Below are 25,874 nucleotides of genomic sequence, written 5' to 3' on the forward strand. Positions count from 1 at the left end.
TTTAACTTTTTTTATTTCCTCTAAACCTTTGTAAAATAGTATTCCATACAACCACCAGTATACATGACATTGGCCTTTATTGTCGATGAGTACAGCTATACAGCATATTTTACTCTGTTTTAACATGTATACAATATTGCCTACATTTAAACTCATTTAACAAACATTTTAGAAGTAAAAATGAAACATGTAAACATTCAGGTAGCCTAATTCAAGTGTAATCAACCAGTCTGTTATCCAATTTCCACCGGATCAGCGCTGGTTCTCGTGCCGGAGACGGACTTGTGCTCTGCGGGTGAACTTCGAACTTCAGACCGCCGAATTATGTGACTTAACTGAATTAAGTAATATTTTTGTTTCTTGAAACAGATCAGTTTAATTCTCCATCCTCAAATATATTGATAGAAATTTCACAAATATATTAAGTGTATTATAAATAAATAATCGGTTAGTCAAATACTAAATTCTTTTAGTGAAAAAAACTTAAATATAACTGTAAATTTTAGATAAAATTAACAGTTGGATTTTTAGTCAATTATTTTGGTATGTGTAACTCAAACAATCAAGTAAACGATATTCAGAGATTTTATTAAGTTAATAAAGTTAAATATTACTGTAATATTTACTAAGCCTCAGAATTATTTTTTAGAGTGCATGACTTACACAAGTAGCATGTGGAATTGCGCAAAGATAGAACATAAACAGAATTATCCAAGTTTTAATGGCTATGGAGCATTTTTGGAAACGTTTTCTGATTCAGTAACCATAGCAATCCCGTGGGAGAACTACACCCAGGACCACAGAACAAAAGACACTCTCAGCATACTGCATCTCAGGAAATAGGGAGTCTGATATTTATGTGGGAGTACTAGGTCTGCCAGGACTGTCGTTGTACTTTGGCCATTAGCTAATTACAGGGACGTACTTCACTGCAGTTCTCTGAATGGATCTTTTAGTTGCTGTTATCTTTATATCCATTTGGTTTATTCAGCCATGTGTAATACCTATGGGGGCAATCATATGAGCTGGGATTCAGAACAGTCTCATTGACTGAAGCCACAGACTCAGCGCACCATTTAGTAGTGATGTGAATAAGAAATATTACATCTGGAGAGTTTGGCTGAGCCATTTTTAATCTGCCGCTAAATCTGTCCTGCTATAAGGCCTTCTTATTCTGAAATGTGCTCGCTCTTTCTCTGAGTCATACCATTAAATGTACACTTTTGTTGCATTATTATACATCTTTCTAAGTATTATACAGATATGGTTATACAGAGCAATATTATACATAGTATAATATACATATACATTATATGCTATACATATAATAATATTTCAAACTAAATTACATCAATTTTCAAAAACCTGCGTATTATTTAGTTAAATCTGTGATGTGTTGCTCTAATTCTACCACTAGATGTCACTATGATAGTGCTTAAACTGTTGAATAAAGCTTAACGTTTGCATAGATGGATATGAGGCCCAGACAGAGAACAGTCGGCTATCAAAAATCTGACATGTCATATAAAGCATGAGATAAGAAGATTATTGATTGAGGATTTAATGTTTATTTAATGACTTCATGATTTAAATTCTTTAAATTAGTTTGTAAATCTCTTACATGGACATAAATACCATCATTTGGAGTCAATTCTGGTTTTACATCACAATGGTGAACTATGATGAGCTATCTGCTAACATTAGTCAGAAGTTTGTATTAAGAACATTTTACATGATAAGCGGGTCATCTTGCTTGTGTTCTTGCTGTCTTTCTTATGTTTTTCAACACATCAAAGACTGACATACCAACTGCTGACTACTGCTTCAGCTCAAACATGCTGCATAATGATTATTGTAAAATTGCAGTGTTGCTTAAGTGTTAGCTAATAAACAAACAACAAGTTTTATTTCACCATAAAATTATAGATTAACCAAGAAAAAATATCTTGGGGGAACCATGGTGTGCCCAAAATCGTTAACTCATTCACTATTCCCTTTAGAGTGAATATCACATAATCCACACTACAGATATGGAACATTTTGTTCCTTCGTCAACCCAAATGCAGTAGCAAGTAGCCTACTTGTTATTGATACCATGAAGTATGATTTTGGATTTATGTCATTGCACTATAATGCAACAGTAATTACTAGATTATGAAGGCTACCACAATCAGCACTTGATTGATTACAACTGGTGCAAACTGCTACGGCTAGATTTCTAACTGGGACTAAAAAGGGTTATTCCCCCTGTTTCACAGACCAGGCTTAAGCCTATATAGTGTTAAACTAAAATGCTGTGTTGAGATGTTTTAACTGAAAACAACTTGCACTGACATATCTTAAAATATATCAGTGCCATTGTTTTGTCTCAAGATGCACACACAGTAAAGTTTTTTTCTAAGGCACATTTATAAAAACTGCTTAAATGTCATAATTAAACTAAGGCCCAATCCTGGCTTCTGTGCCTTTTATTGCTGATTAGGCATCCGATTTTATTGTTGGGTTATAAAACAATAAATATAAATCAACAAATAAATGTGTAATTGTAATGTGTGAACACTATATCTTGATCATTTAATCCAGACTGAAGTTGTGGGCTGTCATGAATTGCGACACTGTAGCTTTAAGGAGGGGGCGGGCTACACAGCGATGACGCAGGAATAATAATGAAAGGATGCTTGAAAATTCCTCCTAGACTGCAGCGTGTGTGGTGACCAGCCACTTCACACATCCTAACAAGAGTAATTACACAGGCAAGCGGAGAGTTAGACAGAGACTCAAAGAAGACTCCAAACAGGGGAAGAGAGAGGGGCTCTGGAGAGACTTGCAGAAGAAACATAACTCACTTATAAACAGAGAGAGTGGGACTTTGCCATACTTAAGTTCAATTAAGGATACGTCTTAATTTATACAGCAATCTACTTGGTAGAAAAAAAAACTTTAAAAAGCGTAGGCTCTTTGCAAAAAAGAAAAAAAAAAGTTATTCGTTCATTGATGTCTAAGATGTCATGTTTCATATCACTATGTCTGTCCATTTGGGTAGTACTCATGATGCCTGGCAGGACAAGTGCACTGAATGACAACATCGACGTGATGGTCTTGTTGCCTCGCAACAACTCATACTTGTTCTCTTACCAGAGAGTTTTTCCGGCTATTGAGTACGCGAGAAAAAGCCTCGAGAAATCAGAACTGTTTGCAGGCTTTAAATTCAATGTGAGCTATGAGAACTCCGGGTGCAGGGAGGACGCTCTCTACGCGCTCGTGGACAAGCAGAGAGAAGAGCGTCCCGACCTGGTCCTCGGTCCGGTGTGCGAATACGCGGCCGCGCCGGTGACGAGAGTTGCAAGCCACTGGAACATCCCGGTGATCACAGCAGGTGCTCTGGCCACCGGCTTCAGGCAGAGACACAGCGATTACTCGCATCTCACACGAATCGCACCAACTTACCTGAAAATGGCTGAGATGTTTCTGGCGATATCCAACCATTTCAATTGGAGAACGGCATGTTTGATTTACGAAGATGATAAAGACGAGAGAAACTGTTACTTTACGATTGAAGGTGTTTTTACAGTGTTTTCAGACTCCCACATCTTCACAGATCACGCTGTGTTGAGCTTGCACGAGGAGAGAGACACCGACGGGATCATCACGTCCATCCTCGGGAGCGAAGGTACTCGTTCACTCGTCCGTCAATTACTAAATGCTTTACGCAAGCCGTTTCAACATTTATTCCTCAAAACGAATTAATATTTATTTTGTTTCTGTACACTTTTTCTTTAGCTTCAAGTATTTTTATTTTATTTTAATACTTATAGCCTATATACTAGTAGGCCTATGTAGCCTATTTAATTAGTCACTAGTAGTCTACTTATTCATTATGCAATAACCGAGTAACAAGTTCACGGTTTGGGCATTGAATTGCATGGGGTTCTGAAATTAAGTAAAAGTATTCACTTCTGACTAGTATGTAGCCTATTCCAATTGTCGCTGCTGCCTATTTCTCATTTACTAGTAACTATTCATTAGGTGCTAGTTTTGTTTTCTTCTATAGCCAACCAATAGTATGTACTCCGCCTTTACAAGTACTCCTGATTAATAGTTTTAAGGAATAAAACGGCTTGCCATAGATGCCAAAAGTGTCTTACATACATTTGTTAAAAGCACAATCCCCTAGAGAAGTTTCTTGCCAGAAGGGGATAATTTGCACAAGTGGAATGGATGGCAACTTGTTGGGTTTGAGCCTGATACTTTTCAGTTACTCTAAACAGGCAAAGGTCTCTGAAGAGACTTGCAGGAGAGACACCTTTCAATTACTAGACTAGATCTTAACTATTAGACTCCACCACAAGTGGTAGTAATCCACATCGATACTAAATAGCCTGGATAAGACTGCTTATTTTCAAATGAAGGAATTTCAGTAGGCTATAACATGATGTAAATGGGAGACATTTCAGATTTGGTGATGATAAAGGGGTAGCCTACTTAAATGGTTTGTACTTTAGGGGTACATAACGTAACTTACAAAATGTTTAGAAAATGTAGATAATAGCTTGAAAAAAATTCTGAAAATTCTGTGCAGTTAGATTTTTTTTTCACCAGTGGCTGTTCTCTGCAGTAAGTTGTGACTCACTTCTATTCACAGGTCAAAAGGGTGGATTTGCAAAGTATTGCCCTTGGTCAACACATTTCCTTATGCTATTAAGTCTCTTTTAGTTTAAACTGGAACATAGTTTTTCCGGAAGTGTTGTATAATACCAAATGATAATGCATTAGTAATCCTAACAGCAATCCCAGTCTGGAGCATGTTGCAACAGAGCAATGTAGAACATATATACAAACGTGTCAAATGCAGATATTTTCCTAACTAGGGCTGTTTTGATCCTTTCCTGATCTCCTCAAGCTCCCCTTCTATAAAGATAGGTAAGAGGTCAGTTGCCGTCCATAAGAAAGCCTGTGGAAAAAATGATCAGAATTTTGACAGACAGTCAACACTGAGCAAGAGCTGTAGGAATTTTGGGGAGCAATTGTAGGCTTTAGCACTCCCCTAGACATCCTCAAGCACTTTTTAATAGCTTTTCTCATGGCGGGTAAAGTCATGCGCTGTCTGCCTGGCTGATTCTCAATAACCAGAGAGGATACACCCTCCCTGGAGCTCACTCTGCTACTATTGGTGTTGGATACATTGTGGCTCTAAAAGATATGCCTGCTGTGAAAACTATGAACTGTCTGCAGTTATCCCTCTGTTATCCTTCTTTCAAACATCATATCCGTCTGCCCCAAATCTGTGGCATTTCACTGAAAGTCTCCTTACTGATCCTGTTTCATAAACAGTGCATTTCTCACATTCCTAGCAAGGATGTTGTCGATTTTCAAAAATATACACATATACCTCAATACAGGGCCCTGTATCACTTTCTTTCCTAAGACAGTCCTGTGCTTTGAAATGAACATGTTACGTTTCTTAAGCTAATATTGCATATTACGTGAACGCTGGTAATTAAAGGAATGTTTCACCAATTCTGAAAATGTCAGTATGGAATGACTGAAACGGGGTAAGAGGTTAATGCTGTCTTGGGGCTGTTTTGACACCAACAATGACAGGGTAACAGCTCTTGAGGCCTTTAATAATTCTTTCCTTTTTCCACCAGTTCACAGCAGCTAGAGGTCCTCAACATGTTGCGATCCCTCACAGCAGCTATAAATGTACAAGTATGGAATGCTCCTCGTATAATGACCTTTGATCTGTCCATCACAGGCCATGCAGAGATTTGATTGTGGAATCTCAGTGATGGGATGCATTTTCCAGGCCACCACCCAAACACTCAGGGCAAAATTTGACATCTGTTTCAAGTGTCTTCTGAAGGATAACATTGAACTGCACAATTATAGTCACAGAATACACTCAGTGTCAGTACACAAGGTGTCATTTTTCTGCAAAAGTAAGAGTATTTTATGAGAAATACTGCCATTTTTATATTGTTTACATTAAACAAGCAGTGTGGCCTCTGTGAGGGTCAATCATTCAGTGTGCTTAATCTCCGCTTCTTTTCTTACACTCGACTGCAAGATCGTATTCAGATTAGCCTCAATCCAACAGCTGATGGATAGATCCAAGTCCCCGTCATCATTTTTTTCCTTTACGATAATCTTTTTCACTCAGATGTACATCAGAATACTGAAGAAAAGATCTGTCGCTACTTCCGTAACATTGCGACTTTAAGCGACAGCACTGCCTTATCATGTCAGCATCTACTCTCTGCTGTTATAAATATATAATATAATACTGTTACAGTTTACCAAATACCAAATACAGTTTTATTTGACATCAGCATCAAAAGATATGGGAATCTTTTCCTTCTCCCTTTTAAAAACTGGTAAGCCTATTTATTTGGCTATTCTAATTATGCATGATTATATGGTTAGTTGCATTGTATTATTGGGATTTAGCATTGCTACCAAAACAGACCTGTGACCCACCAGCTGAGTACATAGCCATAGAGCAGCAGTTCAATATTATGTTTTTAAGGAGCTTGTGATAGTACTAAAGCAGCCATTTTTCCAAAATAAAATCTACCAGAATTGGTCTGTTTCAAGAAGGGAACATCAAGTAAAAAAAAAAAAAAAAAAAAAAAATGAAAGCTTTGTGACAAGTGACCAGATAGTTGGCTATAACCCTATGAGCATAAAAAAATTGTGTTTATATTACCATCAATTTCTGACATAAACTGTATAAATTAGCATATATTTGAATGCTAAGTGATGCAGCCTGTTCCATGAGGTAGATTGCTGGCATTGAAATTAGTATTCCAGGCATGGTAGATGCTTCATTGTTTGCTCATGAAAGGCTGCAGTGGTGTAAGTACTGTAGTAGCGAGTGCTGATACAGTACAGATGGCAAATATGCTTAAATGTATATGGGTGTCAAAATAATAAATTACATTATGAGTTTGTACATATTTTAACTACTTGTCACTACTGATTTCCTTTTGGTTAAATATCATTTTAACTTCAAAATGCAGACTGCAACTGTGTTCAGTGGTCAGTGACACAAGCATGTAAGAAAGTTGATTTATGTGGCTGCTTATAATAACAGCATTCATCAGTATCTACTCTTTTACACAGTTTCTCATAATAACAATCCAGTACAGGTTGCCAAAAAGTTTTTGTTTGCCTGCAGTCATCTTTATAGGACGTCATTGGGATATTCTCCAGCGCCCGTGACGCCTGATTTGATTCATTGGCCATTGCAATGCCCTTGTTTTTGTGGTTGTCAGTCTTCGCTAAGCAGTTTTGAACTTGTTGCACGAGGCTGCGGTGTGTCGGTTGGCACAGCTGAGGCAAATGTAATAAAATACAGATAACTTTAATGACATATGGCCAAGCCTGCACAAGCGCTGATTAAAAAAAAAACAAAAAAAAAAACAGCACCTGTTTTTTTGAAAAACTGTGGAGTGGGAGTGTTTTGTGCTCAATATCAGGTACAAATCGGGTATAATTGAACGATGAGTGTCAATATTGGTAACAATCCTCTTGTTAAGTCAGTTTTCGGGTCCAAGCCTCTACTAGTTTCAGCTATGCTTTTAAAAACACAAGGTGTACAATACAATCTCTTGGCTCACAGTGTCCTGGACACCAATATTTTAACGATTCATAAAAGATGAATCGCTGGCCATCTGAGATTTCGGTATGGAGATAAAGGTTAGGATTATGATTTTTTTGGCGGTATCACAGCACACCATGAGTTTATATTAGCACCATTTGCTGTTTGCTTTTGGCATCTGATAGAGTGTTTGGACACAGAAACGACACCTAGCTGTTGAATGTCTAACATATAAAAGATGTAGTAGATGTAATCCCTATTATAAATACTACTTTTTTTTAACATCATATCCCTAGTGAAAAAAAATAAATACTTAATTGTATTTGAAATATATTCCCTTTTTCAATAGTACATTGCAAATATACTAACAATTGTTTTTACTATCTTTAATATATGCTAATATGTATATTAGCATCATGCTTTTACCTATTTTCACACACTTTAAAATTGTAAAATTGTACTTTAGTATATTTTCTACAAATATATTTTAGAAAAATATACTTGAAGTGAAGATTCATTTAATCAATTTATCAATCTATTTTTTAAAAGTGTATTTATTTGCACTTTATTAAAAATATATTTTAGGTATATTTTAACTATCTGCTGGAAATGATCATCATAACAATGCATTGCATAACAAGTATAGCTAAGTATTTGTTTATTTAATGTGCATTTGTTATTGAAGACAAAGTGAGCAATTTGTAGTATTTGGAATAAGCCAAAGGTATTACTGAGTATATACTTTTTACTCAAATATAATACACTTATGGTCGGCGACAATAGTGGGCAAGTGCGCCGACATGTAGCACTGTTGTGCTTCGGGCGACCCGAGTTCGAGTCCTCACAAAAGTTCACTAAATACACTTAAAGTTATGCTTTACTACAATTTAATTACAACTAAAATATACTTAGTACAAAATTAGTTGTTTCAAAATAGCACACTTCTAGTTAACTAATCATTAACACACTGATGTATACTAAATTAGTCTGGCTGCAAGTATACTTAGCATATCTTTTTTTTTTCACCAGGGATGTCTAAGCTAAATGTACTGTATATGAACATCTATTTTGTCAGATCTCCTCACCGATGCTAAATGTCAGAAGATAACATTTCAATGAGGATGGAATACGGTGTTGAAATGTTTTGACAGTGAATGACGTAAGCACAGAAGCACAAACTGCCTGAGTGGTCCTCAGGGAGTGACTTTACTAAGCCAGACATATGTCATTATAGCCCTGCTTATTTTGCATTATGTGCCATGCTGCCAAAGTTGGACAGAAGGGCAAGACAGTAAACCCTTATACTATGTAGCGATATAGCACAAGTTTGCAAAGCGATATTATTTCCATGTGCACGTTCACACTATGCGTCTATATAGACCCCCAGGTGCATTAAATGTGGCACAACCAACGGTAAGTGTGCCATGTGTTGCCCCTTTGCATTCCTCAGCTCATTTGTAACTAGTGTCAGTGGGAAAAATCCAGATTTTTGAAATATTGCTGGCTGGAGCTGTACCCCATGGAATCGCTGGAAAGCCAACACAGGGCCTGTAGTGTGCTGTGCGCTCTGTAATTAAAGGGTGCTATAGTGCAGGAATACTGAGGTGAAGTTTGTCCCACTCAGCTGAGGATATTTCAAGCAGCGCATTACACTGACTGAGCTGTGGGGAAAGTTCCAATCCTCTGAATCTTCCTATTTATGGGACACTTTGCGAATATTATTATTTTTTTATTTTTTTTTAAACTCTGTTTGCTTGCTTGTTTGTTTATTTATTTTTTACCTCCTTGCTCCATGGGAATATATTTCATACCTGAGACTGTGTTTCTGTAAGACCAGGTCTAAAATAAGCTATTCTATGATACTTAAAGGCTTGTGCTTACATAATTGAATCAATCAATGCCACATGTTCTTGTGAAGCTGGCCAGTAGCAAAAAGGTCATAATTAATCTTAAATGAACAGCACTGAACGTGTTCTCAGGATCAAGACGATAATACAGTAGCCTACCTTAATGTGCATGTTGGATTCATGGTCTGTAAAACTCTTATGAGGACACAGTGCTTTATTTTCTCTGCTATAATTAAAAATGGTAAAAGTAAAATGATGATTCCGGTTCTGTTGCATACAGTATTATCATATTAGGTCTCACAAGCCTTTACATTATATCAGTTTTTGGAGTTGTAAATGACAATATCAATGACTTGTGGTTCAGTATGTGAGTCAGATTCATTGAGAAACAGCTCCAACTGTGTCATAAGTTGTGATTCATTAAAAAGAACCAGTGTTTTGCTCTGGAATCGGACTGTTTTATAATCAGCAAAAAGAACTTGCTCAGAAGAGTCGTTCGTTCTGTATGTTTCGTGCTGAATAGTTAGGCAGGGAACACTTTCAGAGTGTTTTAGGTCTGTGTACCGTCGTTATCATTGGAAGACACGTGTGAGAACCGAACGCAATAAAAATCATTCAGTCACGTTTTTTGATTTTGTTTATTATTTTCTTGGCTCCCCAACCTAGACATAAATGCCTTTTGACATTACTGTATACACATAACCCAGGTGGCGATGATAGCTTAAAGTTGTTGTTTTGAATGGCAAATAACACTCTGTTCCTTGTTGTTTTGCAGTGGTGATAATGTGTGCCAAGGCGGACAAAATACGAGAACTCATGCTGGCATTTCATCGACGAAAATTAACCACCACCAGCCACATCTTCTTCAACATCGAGCTCTTTAACTCCTCTTCCTATGGTAAAGCTGTATTCATGGTTGTTGTGTACTGATTACAGATCTTATCTCTATTCTCAAGATGAGCCATAGTCAGACAAGATAGTCCTGTGACCCTGTTGCACAATGAAGCTATCTGCAGGTCTTGTGCTTCATAGAGATAACATTCAAGAGATATTTGGCTCAACACAATAGTGCCTGGATATTGTCTGGTGTGCAGGTCCAGGATGTTCCACTGATGTTCCTGTGCATATCTAAAAGCCCCATTGTTGCAGAAAAAGTAACAGGGTAGATATTTTACCCATTGTCATTGAGGTTTTATCAGCAGAAACAGGCAAAACACGCTTGTATAATGCCCTTATCCTGAGAGACATACTTTTCTGTTGCAAATCTTGCAATATGTTCATTTATTACAATAAAAACACAATATTATTTCACAGGGGATGGATCCTGGAGGAGAGGAGACAAATTTGACAATGAGGCCAAGGCTGCCTATAGCTTTCTCAACACTGTAACATTGCTTAGGTCCACTAAGCCAGAGTTTGAAGACTTCTCCATGGAAATGAAAAAGTCACTACAGCAGTCGGGCATCCCTGTCTGTGAAGACTGCAGTGCTGTACGTGAGTCTTTGAAACTAAAATAATGTTAAAAATATACTTTCGTATTCAAAAGCCAAATATAAGATCTAAAGACCTTTGTTTCTTATTTATCTGTTCATATTGGATATTTTATTCACGTTTCACCTTTTATTTTAACTTTATATTTTTACATAAAGTTAATTATTTTAAAAAAGTTCTATATTTAATTTGTGTGTGTATATATATATATATATATATATATATATATATATATATATATACAATGGAATATATATAATTATATATATATATAATATATATTATAGAATATTTTATATATATATATATATATATATATATATATATATATATATATATATATATATATATATATATATATTTAGGGCTGTCAAAAGATTAATCGCGATTAATCGCATCCAAAATAAAAGTTTGTTTTTAATAATATATGTGTGTGTACTGTGTATAATTAAATTTGTATATATAAATACACACACATGCATGTATATATTTAAGAAAAATGTGTTATTTATATATAAAAAGAATTATATTTATATATAATATAAACTATATAAATATATATACAGTATATGTATGCAAATATTTCTTAAATATATACATAAATGTGTGTGTATTTATATATACAAAATAATTATACACAGTACACACACATATATTATGTAAACACAAACTTTTATTTTGGATGCGATTAATCGCGATTAATCTTTTGACAGCCCTATATATATATGCAGAATCTTCTTGGCTATTTAACAACACACCATCCTTTTGTCCACTGTTAACAATATACAGGCAAATCAGCCAGTCAGTCAGTCAATCACATTTTTCTCTTTTCTGCAGTTCCATCCATTTTGTGGCCTGCAATATTCAGAGAGCTGCTGATTCTTTTATTCACACAGTTTAAAGTCAGAATACAGTGCATTCACACTTCAAGTGCTTTTGAATGGAGTGACTTGGTGTTCCATATAGGCCCCATATTTTGGTCTGGCTCTTTGTCCCCATCATGTCAGCTTCCTTTGAAAAGCCATCAGAGTTTTCTAAGATAGACAGTGGAAACTGTCTTTCTGAAATAAATAATTGTGGACGAATTGAAGTGCCAAGGTTAATAACCTCAGTGGGGGCCCTGACACTTCTGACTGGCTCAATTGCTGTATCAACTGGAGCCACAAAAGATTTGAGCTGGACCTTTGTGGGGGACCACTACCATATAGAGATGTATTTAGACAAAGCCCATTCCCTCCCAAATATGAATGTCAAGACTTCAGTGTGCCAAGCACAATTATTTCAATGTACGAGTACACTTCCCAGAGAAGCCTTACCTGACAGAAGCACAGGCTAATGTGATGTTTCACAAACTTGGCCCTTTGCTTGTAGCTACCGCTTGTATCTGCTCAGTTTTTTCTGACGGCGGTGTTCATGCGGAATTAATGAGCTGGATGAAGAATGCTCACTTTATTCATTAAGGAAGGTGATACATTTTTTGGAATTGGCTTACAGTGAGTGGTGTTCTTATGAGCATCTGCACAGATTTAAGCAATTCATACTAGCTGCCAGGAAATGCAGCCATACTCATTTGCAAAGAGCCCCCCATATGCATAACGTAAATCTTCTGGATAAATGACAGTTTCCACTGTTAACATTCTAGAAGCTTGGCTGTATAATCCAGCTACAAAGTAAGACCTTTAAAAGATTCGTGAAATATGGATATTTAAAAAGTGCCGTTTTAGATCCAAAGGTGCTGTCAATCATATGTCCTTAGTGACTAAAAAGTCTGTGAAAAATGCAAAGTATTTTTGTGCACTGATGACCAGTAGGTGGGTGTGTTGGATTACCACAGTCATTAGGAACATGTTTTATGTATTCAGTATAATGTATTTTATGTTTTATGTGTTTGATTGGATTTCTCCAAAGTTTCTTCCATGTTTTCCACTTGCAAAATACTCTCAGAAGAAAAGGTTTTAAAATTGTCTTAAAAACAGGCAACATTCTTCAGCATCATTAACTGTTTCTAGTTGAGAAACGTCATCTCTTCAAAAGAAGTGAATTTGGTCAGACTGACATCTGTTGAAGAATGTCATCTGTTGGCCCAAATAGTTGTCATCTGTTGGCCCTCAGGTTTATCTGTTACTTATTTTCATCTAATTTTGGCTCGCCCGTCGTCGTGCGTCACTGCAGATTATCAAGTTCCAGCATGACAAAACCATTGAGGCTCAAAAAATCTCTAGAAATTCTTTTTGCACAGATTTAGCATTTATAAAATACCTATCTTCTCAGGTGTGTATAATCCAACCACAGCTTCTTAAATCAGGTGATTTGTGTTTAACTCGAGCAATTTAAGGTCAAATTCCAGTAATGAGGTTTTAATGCTTGGCGACTGACTCTAAGATGTATATTTACGTCTGTTCTTGAGTAGAACTGCCTCAAAAGTGGATCAGTGAAGCAACTAGGCGCATTCATTAGAGATGATCGAACTCAATACACTAGACTGCATATGAATTTTAGGCCTCCCATGATTGCTTCTTTCCTTTCCTTCTTAACAACCCTTATCTAGAACAAGATATGCAGTCAACCACTTTGCTGACCATTAAGGGTCCCTAAAACCATCTCACAGGATCTGAACACACTGTGGCCGATTGGTTAAACTGAGACAAACAAAGGAAGTCACAGACTTATTATTGGCAGTTCATTCCACTTCAATCGTCTCCATTTGATCAATTTGAGAACTCCATTTGAGAACTAAACACATTTTGCTGCCTCACCTGTTGCTTTAAGCAGTGCATTATAATTGAATTGTGGTACATGGATAAAGAATAAGATCTTTATATTTCTGTGAAGGTTTTCACAACAGGTCATCACAGAATATATACGACTCAGTCCTTGCAACTGGACTCTGATTCTTATCATTTGAAGAGGTTTCACCAATCATATGAAAGCCTTCATCATGTAAGGTTTTCGAGTGGTCTTCGAGAAATCAACGAGAAAAAGTTATTCTGCAGCGAATGAATTCTAAATGACTACAAGCTCTTCACGTACAAAATAGAAGATGTCTGAACAGTTAATTGTCTTTCATTCTCTCATTGCATTTCATTAAGAAGAAATAAAAATATGAAAATAAGTCAAATCAAATATTACATATAGATATAAATAAGTGAAAGAATTAATATTAATTAATATATATAATATATAATTAGAATTAATTCATATATATAAGATTATTGCGTAAATTATTAAATCCAGTAAACTAAAAATAAATTAACATCATTAAACATCATAATAAACATAATTTCCCATTGGATCATTTACATTTTTTTTTCTTTCATTTTTCATATTTGTTTCTCCATATATGGTGTCTTAGAAGTTCTGTTCTGGCCTTTCTGTCATTGCAGAATACCTGGTAGTGACAGTGAGACTCCACTGGGTAATTTTTTCACCAGGGTGAGGAAACTGACATGCGGTTGCACCTTTTCATGCCAGAGCCTGAAGTTAATCAGCCCAAATAAACAGAAACAGGCTTACGGGTAAAAACAGTGAGTCCAGTGAGCCATGAGGATGAGTTACATTCACTCTAATGATGCAGAGCTTGTTTAATCACTGCAGTTGGACCAATTATGAATTAGTCCCCTTATGGAGTTCTCTCTCCCCACCCAATAACTAGGGAGCAATGTAAAAAAAAAAAAAAAAAAAAAAATATATATATATATATATATATATATATATATGTGCGTGTGTGTGTACTGTATATATCTATATACTGTATATATATATATATATATATATACGCTATATGCTTTATAAATAAGAAACTGATTTTAGTCAATTTAAAACTTTTATGAGATAAACAAAAGTGAGATTAAGATTGTGAGACTTAAAGTAAAAAATAGCCAGGCTAAATAGGCGATAGAAAAAGGGAAAAAAACTTACAGTGGATTTATTTATTTTTGTATAAATAAATCAAAAATATTTTTTTTGCAAGAAATAACTTTATCATTTAAAGATGCTGCAAACTGTGGAAAACCACAAATCTCAACAAGGGTGACAGGCCTTGAGACCTCTCCTTTAACATCTTAGTTAGAATAATAGAAATTTCATCAAACTCTATATCTCTTTCATATCACATTCTTGAACTGAGATGGCATCAGTTTTACACAAAATGTTAGCAATAGTGCCTGATCTTAAATATCAGCAGGGTTTGTTTCGCAATGAGAAAGCATGACATTTTTTGCATGAGGAATGTTTTGTCCGATACATTTTGTTGCTGAATCACAAGCTGTGCTCTGTATGAAAACACGGCAGGGTTTGTTATGCTCTGAATGCTTGGAGATTTCACCTCTGTTCACGCTTCCAAAAATGAATATGTATATAAACAGTCATATGACTATATCAGCTTTTCCTGCTGTTTCACTCTTATTAGGCAGTTGAGGGTGAATGTAAATATACAGTAATCTTGGCAGCCGGATATCGAATCTCCCCCGGGCTGCAGACTGACTAAGCCCCAGGTTTTACTATTGTTTGCCTTGGGCTGCGCACATGCAGCATGCGGCTCTGTGGCAGGAACGGACCATTAATCCATATCAAAACATGAGCATCTACTAGTACGTGCTTTTCAGTATTCATGGCGGCTGGGTAGCCCTTATTATTTTTTAATTGGTTAACATTTCATTGAACAAGACAGTGCTGTTTATGGATCCTTTCCATCTTTTTCACTCTTGATGTTAGAAGACTCTGCATGCAGTTGTTCATTCATTTGCAGTTTAAAGGGATAGTTCACTTTGAAATTAAATTTTGGTATGTTTTAGCTTACCTCAAGGGCATCCAAGATGTAGGTGTCTTTGTGTCCGCAGTAGTTTCAATTTTGATATTTTTAGGTCAAACCGTTCTTGTCTGCCAGTCATATAATGCAGGTCTATGGTCACCACCTCAAAGAGCATGCACAGAGAAGTCCAAATTAAACAATTCCCCATCGTAAGTACACATTGATGGCCTAAGACATGAAACGAGCGGTTTGTGTGAGAAAACGAACAGTATTTATATCGTTTTTACCTCTTGTACACTTTCCGGCGCTTGCGCAGACTAAGCCAGAACGCGCGCACACGTCACACACCAGGAAGTGCGCGCGCCCTCAGATCACTTGGACGTGGTTGTGTAAGAGGTAAAAATGATATAAATACTGTTCGTTATCTCACACAAACCGCTCGTTTCGTGTCTTAGGCCATCAATGTGTACTTACAATGGGGAATTGTTTAATTTGGACTTCTCTGTGCATGCTCTTTGAGGTGGTGACCATAGACCTGCATTATATGACTGACAGACAAGAACGGTTTGACTTAAAAATATCAAAATTGAAACTACTGCGGACACAAAGACACCTACATCTTGGATGCCCTTGAGGTAAGCTAAAACATACCAAAATTTAATTTCAAAGTGAACTATCCCTTTAACTAAAATATGAAGTTGATAAATGAGCTGCTCTTGGATTCTCTCATGATAACCTTTTCTTTATCATATTTGTCTACTAATGTCTTATAATTCTGTGTAAATACAATTTGGCCAACATTTCTTCAGAAACCAAGGAGAGTTATAGAGGGCTGAATATTAAATGAAAGACTGACGAAATGTGAAAAATAAATGGACGTGTACTGTAATAATCCACAGAAGCAATGTATTCAAAAATTTTATCATTTTAATCATCAACTGTATTATCTTAATTTACTAATTTATAAAACCATTTCAAAAATATTTAATTATGTATTTAGATTTATTCATTTTATTTATGAAAAATACTGTGCTCTATTTGAATACAAATATTGTTGTAGCCGATAGCCTCGTGGGCAGCACTCCAACACCTAAGTTCGAGTTGTCCTTTCCTAAATACGTCTACCCTATTTTAATAAAGACAAAGACGTCAAAAATACATCTTATTAATAATAAGATATTAGAATACAAAATACAATTCATATCAAAGAGAGTGTAGATGTGTGAGCCCTGTGATGGATTGGCCATCTGTCCAGGGCCCCGCCTGTGGCCTGAAACGCTGGGATAGGCACCCTGCATCCCCTCAAACCTGCAGTGGATTTAGGGGTTTGGGGATGGATAGAAATGTTTTTATCACTTCTCTATTTCTTACTCTAATATGCTTATGAAGGGTTAAAGCCTGTATATTGGCCTTTTTCATTGATGAATAGAGGTGTCTCTCTCAGAAGCAAACATCATTTTGATTAGGAAATTGCTGTCTTCACCTAGTGTTCCTCAGACCTTGCTCTTTTATTGCATTGCAGGTCAATATGTTTATGGAGGGGTTCCATGATGCTTTGCTTCTGTATGCAATTGCCTTGCGTGAGGTGATGAGTAACGGTCTGACGAAAAAGGATGCACGGGAAATCACACACAGCATGTGGAACAGAACATTTGAAGGTAATTAGGGGGGAAAAAATGCTGTGCTTTTTCCCGCAAAAGCACTATGGATACTGGACTGTGGCAGACATAATTTGCATTTTATAACAAAAAATTATCGGCAGCTGTATTTTTAAAATGCAAATATACACTCAGAAGTGAGAGAATTGACTGGTTAAATTTTGTGTTAAAGTTCAGCGACAGAGAAGGTAAACAGTGGCAGCAAACTCAGCAGTAATCAAGTGAAAAACCTTGCACTAGCCAGACGGTGTCAGAATAGGATGGTTACATGAGAAAATAAACATTACACTTGCGTAACCCTTTGGTTAATCAGGCTGATTTTGCATGTGTGCATCTGAGGTTGGGATGCAGCATTAAATTAACATAAGGCCCTGAATGTGTTCACTGCATAACAGAGCACGTTCTATGAATTGCATTGATTTTATACATGAGACTTTGGGAGTACCCACAAAATATAACATTACTTGCAAGGAAGGGATTTGAAACAATATAACATGATAACAGTATGCACACTCAGTTTGTAGTATGATCAATTACCTGTTTATTTAAATTATACAAATTATGTTAATTGCATAAGTACTCTATCAATAGTCACAATAGCCGCAAATTACATCTTTTGACCACTTTAACCTATTTACCATCAGCAGACCAATACACTGTATACACTTTCATTTAAAAGTTTGGAATCAGTAAGTTTTTATTTTTTATTTTTTAAAGAAATTAATACTTTTATTCAGAAAGGATGCATTAAATTGGTCAGTATTGACAGTAGTAAATGCTTTTCTTTTAAACTTTCTGTTCATCAAAGAATCCTGAAAAAAATTTTTACGGTTTCCACAAAGAAATGTTTCTTGAGCACCAAATCAGCATATTAAAAATTATTTCTGAAGGATCATGTGACACTGAAGACTGGAGTAAAGGACCATTCACACCAAGAACGATAACTATAAATATAACAATAACTATATTGGCGTCCACACCAACGCATGATATTGTTCTGTTTATTCTAAGCAATGCAGTTTTGTCGTCTTCCACTTTAAATGCGTGATTGGTTGTCAATGTTTTTATTGTTCATTGGGTGAAAAAACTTCTGAAAGTGATTCTAACGATATTGTTAATCTTTGCCATTATCATTATAATTGTGGCATGGACTCTGCTATTCTTTTACATTTATAATGATTTTTAGAACTATATCTTTATTGTTATTGTTATCATTATTGTTATCATCCTTGGTGTGAATGGGTCTTAATGGTGAATAATTCAGCTTCATCCATCACAGGAATAAATGACATTTTACAATGTATTCAAATAGAAAACGATTATTTTAAATTGTTATAATATTTCACAATATTACTGTTTTTCACAGTATTTCAAATTCATGCAGTCTTGGTGAGCATAAGAGACTTCTTTCAAAAAAATAAATAAAAAATCTTACCGAACCCACATTTTTGTTCGTATATATAGCAATTTTCAAGAAAACATACTGTATAAATTGGTTGGTGGTTTGGAAACACTTTTGTCCTTTAACAAATCAACATCCTATTAAATGATATTTTACACTCTAAGCTTATTATTAAGAAAATAGTAATGCATATTTTGTGCAAAAAGAACAGTGGAATCTGAACACTGACCAAGTCCCATTTTATTCCCATTATTATTATTCACCACATTTGATTCCCATTATTGTAGTTGCGAACAGAGGGTTCGCCAGTATTCTTGCCACTGTAATTCATTAAACTTCCCTTACAAAATAGGTGCTCAGACATGTCTGCAGCCCAGACCTGTCTCAATGACCACAGCAAGACAACTAAATGTGAAATAACAATGTTTTGCTCTGCCAGAATCATCAGGAACAGGGTCATGTTTTCCTGTTAAATTAAATAATATTTTAAACATCTCAAGAATTCAGGAACACAGATGTACAGATGAAATTACCATTTCTGCAGTTAAAGCCAACAAAAATGGCAGGAGGCGGATGAGATTTCCTGTTGTATTGCCCACCCGGAATTTGCCGATTCTTGCTGGTGTTTTCCTTGGAATGTTTGACTTTTCAAACTAATTAATTTTCTCATTCCTCACATTCCGTTATACAGGCATTGCTGGCCAGGTGTCTCTAGATGCCAGTGGTGACCGAAATGGGGATTTCTCTGTCGTTAGGATGACAGACCCAGAGGCAGGAACGTACGAGGTATGCGCATGTAATCATTTCATTTCCAGAAAAGTCAGGACAGTAAGTGAAATTCAATCATTTCAAACTAATTTGCAGGATTTGGTTTACTATGTTTGTGCCAGAATTATGTCTGAAGTAAGGAAAGAGATGTCTTTTTATGCCTTTAGACTATCATGAACTTTTGCACCAATGGAACTTTCAAAACCATGCCAGGCTTTAAGAGGGAATTGTTCTCCTTGCGAACAGCACCAGAGCATCCAGCCCCAAAACACACTGAACTATCATGTAAATTACCTCTACTTCTTAAAGACTGACACTTTTTTGTAACAGCATGATATGCACGTGTCATATATTTATTATTATAATTTATGTGCAGCTTTCCTTATAAATGGTTTCATTTTCTTTTCTAAGCAGGTGGACTAGGTGTATCGGCAGTGACTGGGCTAATAGTAGGGGGAATTCTAGGAACAGCTCTCCTCATGGCATTCTACTTCTTTAGGTAAACACCAAAAATATTTTTTTTTCTTTCATAAAATAGATCAATGTATTAAAGTCCCCCTGTAGTCAATAATTGTATGCCTTAAAACTCATCTTTGTTCACCAAAATGACACATTTAAAAAAAAAAATCCTCTAATTCCTCTAAATAAAAATGTTCTAAAACAGGTAGCCCAAAAATGTCTTCGTCTGTATCGCTCTCTACAACGTCGAACACATAACGGTAATTAATATGATTAGCCTTTTGCTTGACTACGTTATCAAACAGCTAATAATGTGTTGCACAAACCATGTTCCCGTTTGCCATCTCAGTCTGCCTTCTAAAAATCAGCATCCTTACAAATACTTTGAACAACTTAGAACATCAGTGGAGAAAGGCATATAGTTCATCATAACACTGTAAAATACATCATATACATAATTCACCCGCTATATTGCTAAATGTACATTATTTTTTATATCGACAGAAAAATATACCAGGATAACCTGGCTTCTCTTGAGACTCCCCTGCTTCAGTGCATAGTTAATGATATGCTAAAGCCCGTCCGCAAGTTTACATGATTGGTTACAAGGTAGTTTGTGATGTAAGGAACACCGGCGATCATAAAAACTGCGTTTTTGAGACTGTATTTGCTTCACTGCAGTTATAAGGAGAAAATACTCAGCAATGGTCTCAGTAATAATAAATCTGTTTTATTGTTTTAGAACCATCTGCCCAAAACATACTCTGTTACTAACATAACCTCAGTTCCCTGAGATAACGGGAACGAGTATTGCGTCACAAGACACTTTGAGAAAACTCCTTTTTCTCTAATACTGAAGCCTTATTGAATCACGCAGTAAAACTGCACAAACCTATGGCTGTGCAGTGAAACTGCAAGAACATATGGCGCTTGCAAGTCACCCACTCACTTGACCGATGCTAAGGATAGCAGGAGGGCGGTCTTTAGCGAAAGGGGGCACAGCTCAGCCGACTGGAGTGGCTTGAAGGGATGGCCCCTGAGGTCCCTAAGGACCGTAGACAGGTCCCATGTTGGAATAGTAAGGGGACGAAGCGGGTTCAGCCTTTAGGCCCCCCTCAGAAAACGAACAACTAAGTTGTTCCTGCCTATAGACTGGCCGGCCACAGGAGCGTGGTACGCTGCTATGGCCACCACATAGACTTTGAGCGTGGAAGGGGTACTCCCCTTGTCTAGCAGCTCCTGCAGGAAAGACAGTACCCACGAGACATCAGAGGATGTCAGGTCTTCACTCCAGACTGCACACCAATCAGAGAAGACAGACCACTTACGGTTGTAGAGCATCTAGTGGATTGGGCTCTAGCCTTAGACATATTGTTTAGGACTCTCGTGGGGAGGCCCGTAGGCTCCCGTCGAGAGGCCAGACATGAAGGGCCCACAACTCGGGTTGAAAGAGGTCGACCTCTGCCCTTCCGAAGATACTCCAGATCCTGTGAACCATCTGGGGGTGGACCGTCCATTCTCCTGACGTCATATTGCCCTTTGGTTCAGTCTGCCTCGATCTGAGTCCACCTTGTTTGATTATGTTCAGAATTCATCCTGACACTCCGGGGATGGCTTCCCAAGCCTTGGCCCGGGTGGCTAGGGACTGAAGTAGTTCGGGTGACAGGCCACTGTGCTGGGACAGGGGACTGATGCCCGTGGTATTGTGAAGAGGAAAAGGGCTCTCTTTTTGAATGTTTGTTTTTTATTTTGTTCGCAATATATATATATATATATATATATATATATATATATATATGTATATGTTCGTCAGTTGCGTGGGTGTGTGAACATGAACAGTCCCAATGCTTGCAACAAACACATCGCCTCAAACACCCGGAACTTAACAGGGGGTTGAAGGCAAACTCTAGGCTTTTTGGAGGGAGGCTTTCCTCTAGGCTCTAGGCTCTCTAGGCTCTAACTCTAGGCTCTCCTCTTCCTTCCTGGAGGATCAGGGTGGCTTCTGTGGCTTAGAATTCAGCGTTATTGTTTGACAGGGCCTCTGGCGCTTAGGAAAGGGGTAGCGCTTGGCGGAGCGGGAGTGCTGTCGAGGCTCTGGCTCTGGCTTGAGCTGAGCGGTCGAAGGCACAGGCTTCGCGGGCTGCTGAGTCAGCACGCTTCTCTGGCGAATTGAAGCTGCTGCAGAGCTGGAGCGCTTGGGCAGGAAGTGGCGCATTGCCTGTGACGACTTCTGTGCTGTGGTGAAGTACTTTGCTAAACAATCCACCGCAGGGCCGAAGAGACGAGAGAAGCAGCCTTGTCTGCATCCTTAATCTCTGTTAAGTTCAGCCATAAGTGGTGTTCCAACACCACTAAGCTGGCCATGGTGCTGCCAATAGCCTGGGCGGTCATCTTTGTAGCGCACAGGGCCAAGTCTGTTGTGCTGCACAGCTCTCGAAATGCAGCACGGTCTGGGCCAGACTCGTCCATGTATCGGAGGAGTTTAGCCTGAAAGAACTGGAGGACCACCATGGTGTGGAGAGTGGAGCCCGGTGGGGGAGAGTGGTGACGGCGGGGGGGAGTCATCCTCTAAGCCCGAACAATCCTCCATGTTAGAAGCCGCCAGTGACATGCTGTCATCGGGGAGATCCTCTTCAGATCCCCCAAAGGAGACACTCGCGCCAGAAGAGGCAGTGGAGGCAGAAAGTGAGGCATGCGGGATCTGCGCTGACGTGAGCTCACTCATTCTTTCTCCTAGGTTCCTGGAAGGAAGAGAATGGGAGAGCGCGAAGGGCAGAGCCGCTCTCTGAAAAAAAATCTAGGTACCCCAGACAGGCACCACACTCACTTTGCTCGTCAGAAGCATTTGTGACGTGGCATTTGCAACAACATTGCAAGGAAATTTGCTCTTATAGTAATCGCCAGATAGCCACAGGAACGCTGAATCAGCTTGCGTGCAGAGCACTGTCAATCAACTGTCGATCAGTCAGCTTGATCTGCAGCATGGCTTGTTCGATGGTGAGAAGGCTTCTTCTTTTGTCTCTGCGTCCAGTGAGGAGAAGATGTCCCCTTTGTCGCTAAAGGAGAATTATTCTGAGATCCTATGTCAGATTTCCCGCTTATATAGACGGGTAGCCCCGGCCGGGATGCAGAGCCATAGGTTTGCGCAGTTTCCCTGCGTGATTCAATAAGGCTTCAGTATTCTGAGAAAAAGGAGTTTTCCCAAAGCTAGACGCAACGTTTATTGAGCGTTTTCTAGTTTACTACGTTTACTAGCCCAAATGTTTATTGAGATAATAGAACGTTATTAGTACTGCTGATACTTGACATCTACATTCATGATATTGTTCTTCATCGCTCCTCAGGAAGAATTACAGGATAACCATTGAACGGAGAACACCTCGAGAAGAGTGTGACATCGGAAAACACCGTCAGTTGCGGGAAGACTCCATCAGATCTAACTTCTCTGCAGCGTAGTCTGCAGTCGTAAGTCAACTGCTGGGGTGTTCGAATTCGGGGAAGGTGCATCTCAAATGGGTCTGTTGGCTCATCAAACACCATCCCAGGAATCCAGAAATATTTATAGACATGCTGTAGTGTTTTTTCCTTGTAAATTTTTCTTACTCTTCAATTCGTAAACTCAGGAAAGTTGAATTTTTGGAGGAGAAGTGCTCGCAAGACTTCTTGACTCTCTGTAAAGAAAAAGGGTTTTTATTTAGCTACAGACCTTTTTTCCCTGAAAAAACTTTTCCCCTTTTTTCCTTGTAGAAGCCTGTCAGTTTTGTAGAAAAGAGTGGGCTAACTTGAGTCCTGTCAGCTGCTGGGCCAGTGGGGAGAAGCGGTTATGAGATATTGAGAACTGTTAGAGTGAAACTCAGAACTTAAACTTAATTAAAACCTAACACTCTCCCCAGTGATCTCGGCATCACTTTACCTTCCTCCTCTTCGATTAGAGAATGTCCAGTAGAACACACTGATAAACATCCATTCTTTCTTCTTTGTAGACTTGGTTAGGAGGCACTGATGAATAAAAAACTGATGTGAACTTTAAAATGATGTTCCTCTCTGTCAACACGTATCTCAACAAGCTTTGATCTATCAAATTTGGCTGCATGCTGAAACTGAAACACTGAACTGTTTTTATTTATGATTATAAATTCTGATTTTCTACAATAGGTTTTAGTCCCACTAATTATAATAATCGAATATAATTTCAACTCTCTGTCATATCTTGATTTACACTGCTATGTACAGTATCATACATGCTGCTGGGTGCCTCATAACCAAATGTTGTCTGATGGGTGTTCACGGTTTTGGCTTCAAGATTCAATTGATAAAACCGACTGTTGTAAAACTTAACCAATCTAAACTGTCCATTCATGTCAAGATGTTTAAAATAGGTATAATTTCTGCTTTTGAAATTTGTCATGCTTTGATAGCAGCAAAAAAGTCTACTTATAGACCTCCTCCACCATTACATTTTTCTGTCAGTCATTTTGTACAGCCCACTTTTTATTGTTAAACATCACACTTTTTGAATGCTAGAAAGAGTTTCAAAGAAGAGATGATTCTGCTCAAAACATGCCTAATTCTTCATCGTCCTGCACTTTGTTGCATCTGTTAAGGTGAACTGCAGAGGCAATTCGTTTTGTTTAAAAAGATAAAAAGGAGGTTGTGAGAAAGTTATGTAATAGATATATAGATATGTCACAACATGATTTCATACACAACAGAAGCCGGTCTACCTATCAAAGAAAGATTTTGAAAAGCTATGTTCAGTTTATATTGCACATGTACATTTTTTAACTTTATGTCTTTAGATTGTCTTTATCAGGAGGTGGTTATCAATAATCTATCAGTTTAATAGCATATTATAAATAATATTTTTAACTTTTGTGATTATTCAGTAATGAGGATGAGATGTAAATGTGAAATGTCACATTTAAAACCACCTCTATGGTGTGCGTGTCAAAAAATATAGGGTTTTATTCAGGCTTGGTATGATGGCAATTGTATACTGATGTAAGTAAATGTATCAACATAAGATGTGATGTTATTTATTGATATTTTTGTAGAGGTTTCATTTTTCTTAGTGTTGATTTTAACATTGTGTCTTGTGTGAAATATACAGAATCATTTTTGTAAACAGTATATCTGCCTTGTCAGAGCAAAATTTATCTGATAAGTATATTTACAAGGCTTTGCAAACGCTCAGAAGAATTGTAACTTATTTAGATTGATACATATTGACCAATTAAAAAGAAAATTTATGAAATGAAATAGTTTCTCTGTGTTTACCACTAGTGCCTCAGGCTCTCATACAACTTGCAAATGGTCCATTCTGGGCTCTTGTAATTTAGTGTCTAAAATTCATAACCAACAGTGTGGATATGTTTTCCGTGAGCTTGTGTCCATTCAGTGGACCAATGGACTATCATAGCTGTGGTCTGAAATTCCTCATAGATCTCCAAGAGAGTGTGTGCAAATGATCCCAGACTGCAGAGACACTATGTGAACACAGGTCATGTAGCCAAAGCAAACACAACTCACTTCCTTTGCTGCTCATCACAACAGGTGTCTCACACACAACATTTTTGCATTGCTAGTCCATCTATACAACTCCTCCTGAACAAATTTTAATGCTAAGGGAATGTTCACTCAAAAATGAAAAATCTGTCTTCATTTACTAACTCTCGTGTCATTCCGAACCTGCATGGATTTCTTTCATGTGTGAAACACAACTGATGGATTTCTTTTTTGGCTGAACTGTTCCTTTAAGATTCTCCTAAATGTTTATCTCATCAGACACTCCTCAAATTACCATCAAAATTATGAACCAGTAGTCCGAAATCATGACTCTTAATGTCTATTGGAGTACAGTATGAGTTCAAACACACTTCAAAGAACCATGAAATCCAAG

The 25,874-nt window shown here is 37.4% G+C and overlaps 1 protein-coding gene across 2 annotated transcripts; it reads left to right on the plus strand.

The window, feature by feature from the left end:
* Positions 1-2,676: 2,676 nt before the first annotated feature.
* Positions 2,677-25,231, plus strand: npr3 (natriuretic peptide receptor 3). 2 transcript variants are annotated; one of them, XM_079873188.1, is made up of 8 exons: positions 2,677-3,670; positions 10,223-10,345; positions 10,762-10,937; positions 17,211-17,346; positions 19,440-19,534; positions 19,684-19,801; positions 19,928-20,015; positions 23,320-25,231. In XM_079873188.1, exons 1-8 carry the CDS (start codon positions 2,995-2,997, stop codon positions 23,429-23,431), a joined length of 1,524 nt encoding a protein of 507 aa, XP_079729314.1. In that variant the 5' UTR covers positions 2,677-2,994; the 3' UTR covers positions 23,432-25,231. The 2 variants fall into 2 exon arrangements, with proteins under 2 accessions (XP_079729314.1, XP_079729315.1); XM_079873189.1 differs by having other exon boundaries at positions 19,931-20,015.
* The last annotated feature ends 643 nt before the right edge of the window (positions 25,232-25,874 follow it).

This window comes from Squalius cephalus, assembly GCF_949319135.1.
Source record: "Squalius cephalus genome assembly, chromosome: 5".
Classification (NCBI taxonomy): Eukaryota; Metazoa; Chordata; class Actinopteri; order Cypriniformes; family Leuciscidae; genus Squalius; species Squalius cephalus.

What these genes read in the sequence shown, in the direction of transcription:
- npr3 (XM_079873188.1), top strand. Translation starts at nt 2,995, where the DNA reads ATGTCTAAGATGTCATGTTTCATATCACTATGTCTGTCCATTTGGGTA. An exon ending in CTTTAACTCCTCTTCCTATG is followed by an intron (nt 10,346 to 10,761) that starts GTAAAGCTGTAT and finishes ATTATTTCACAG; the next exon opens with GGGATGGATCCTGGAGGAGA. An exon ending in TCTGTGAAGACTGCAGTGCT is followed by an intron (nt 10,938 to 17,210) that starts GTACGTGAGTCT and finishes ATTGCATTGCAG; the next exon opens with GTCAATATGTTTATGGAGGG.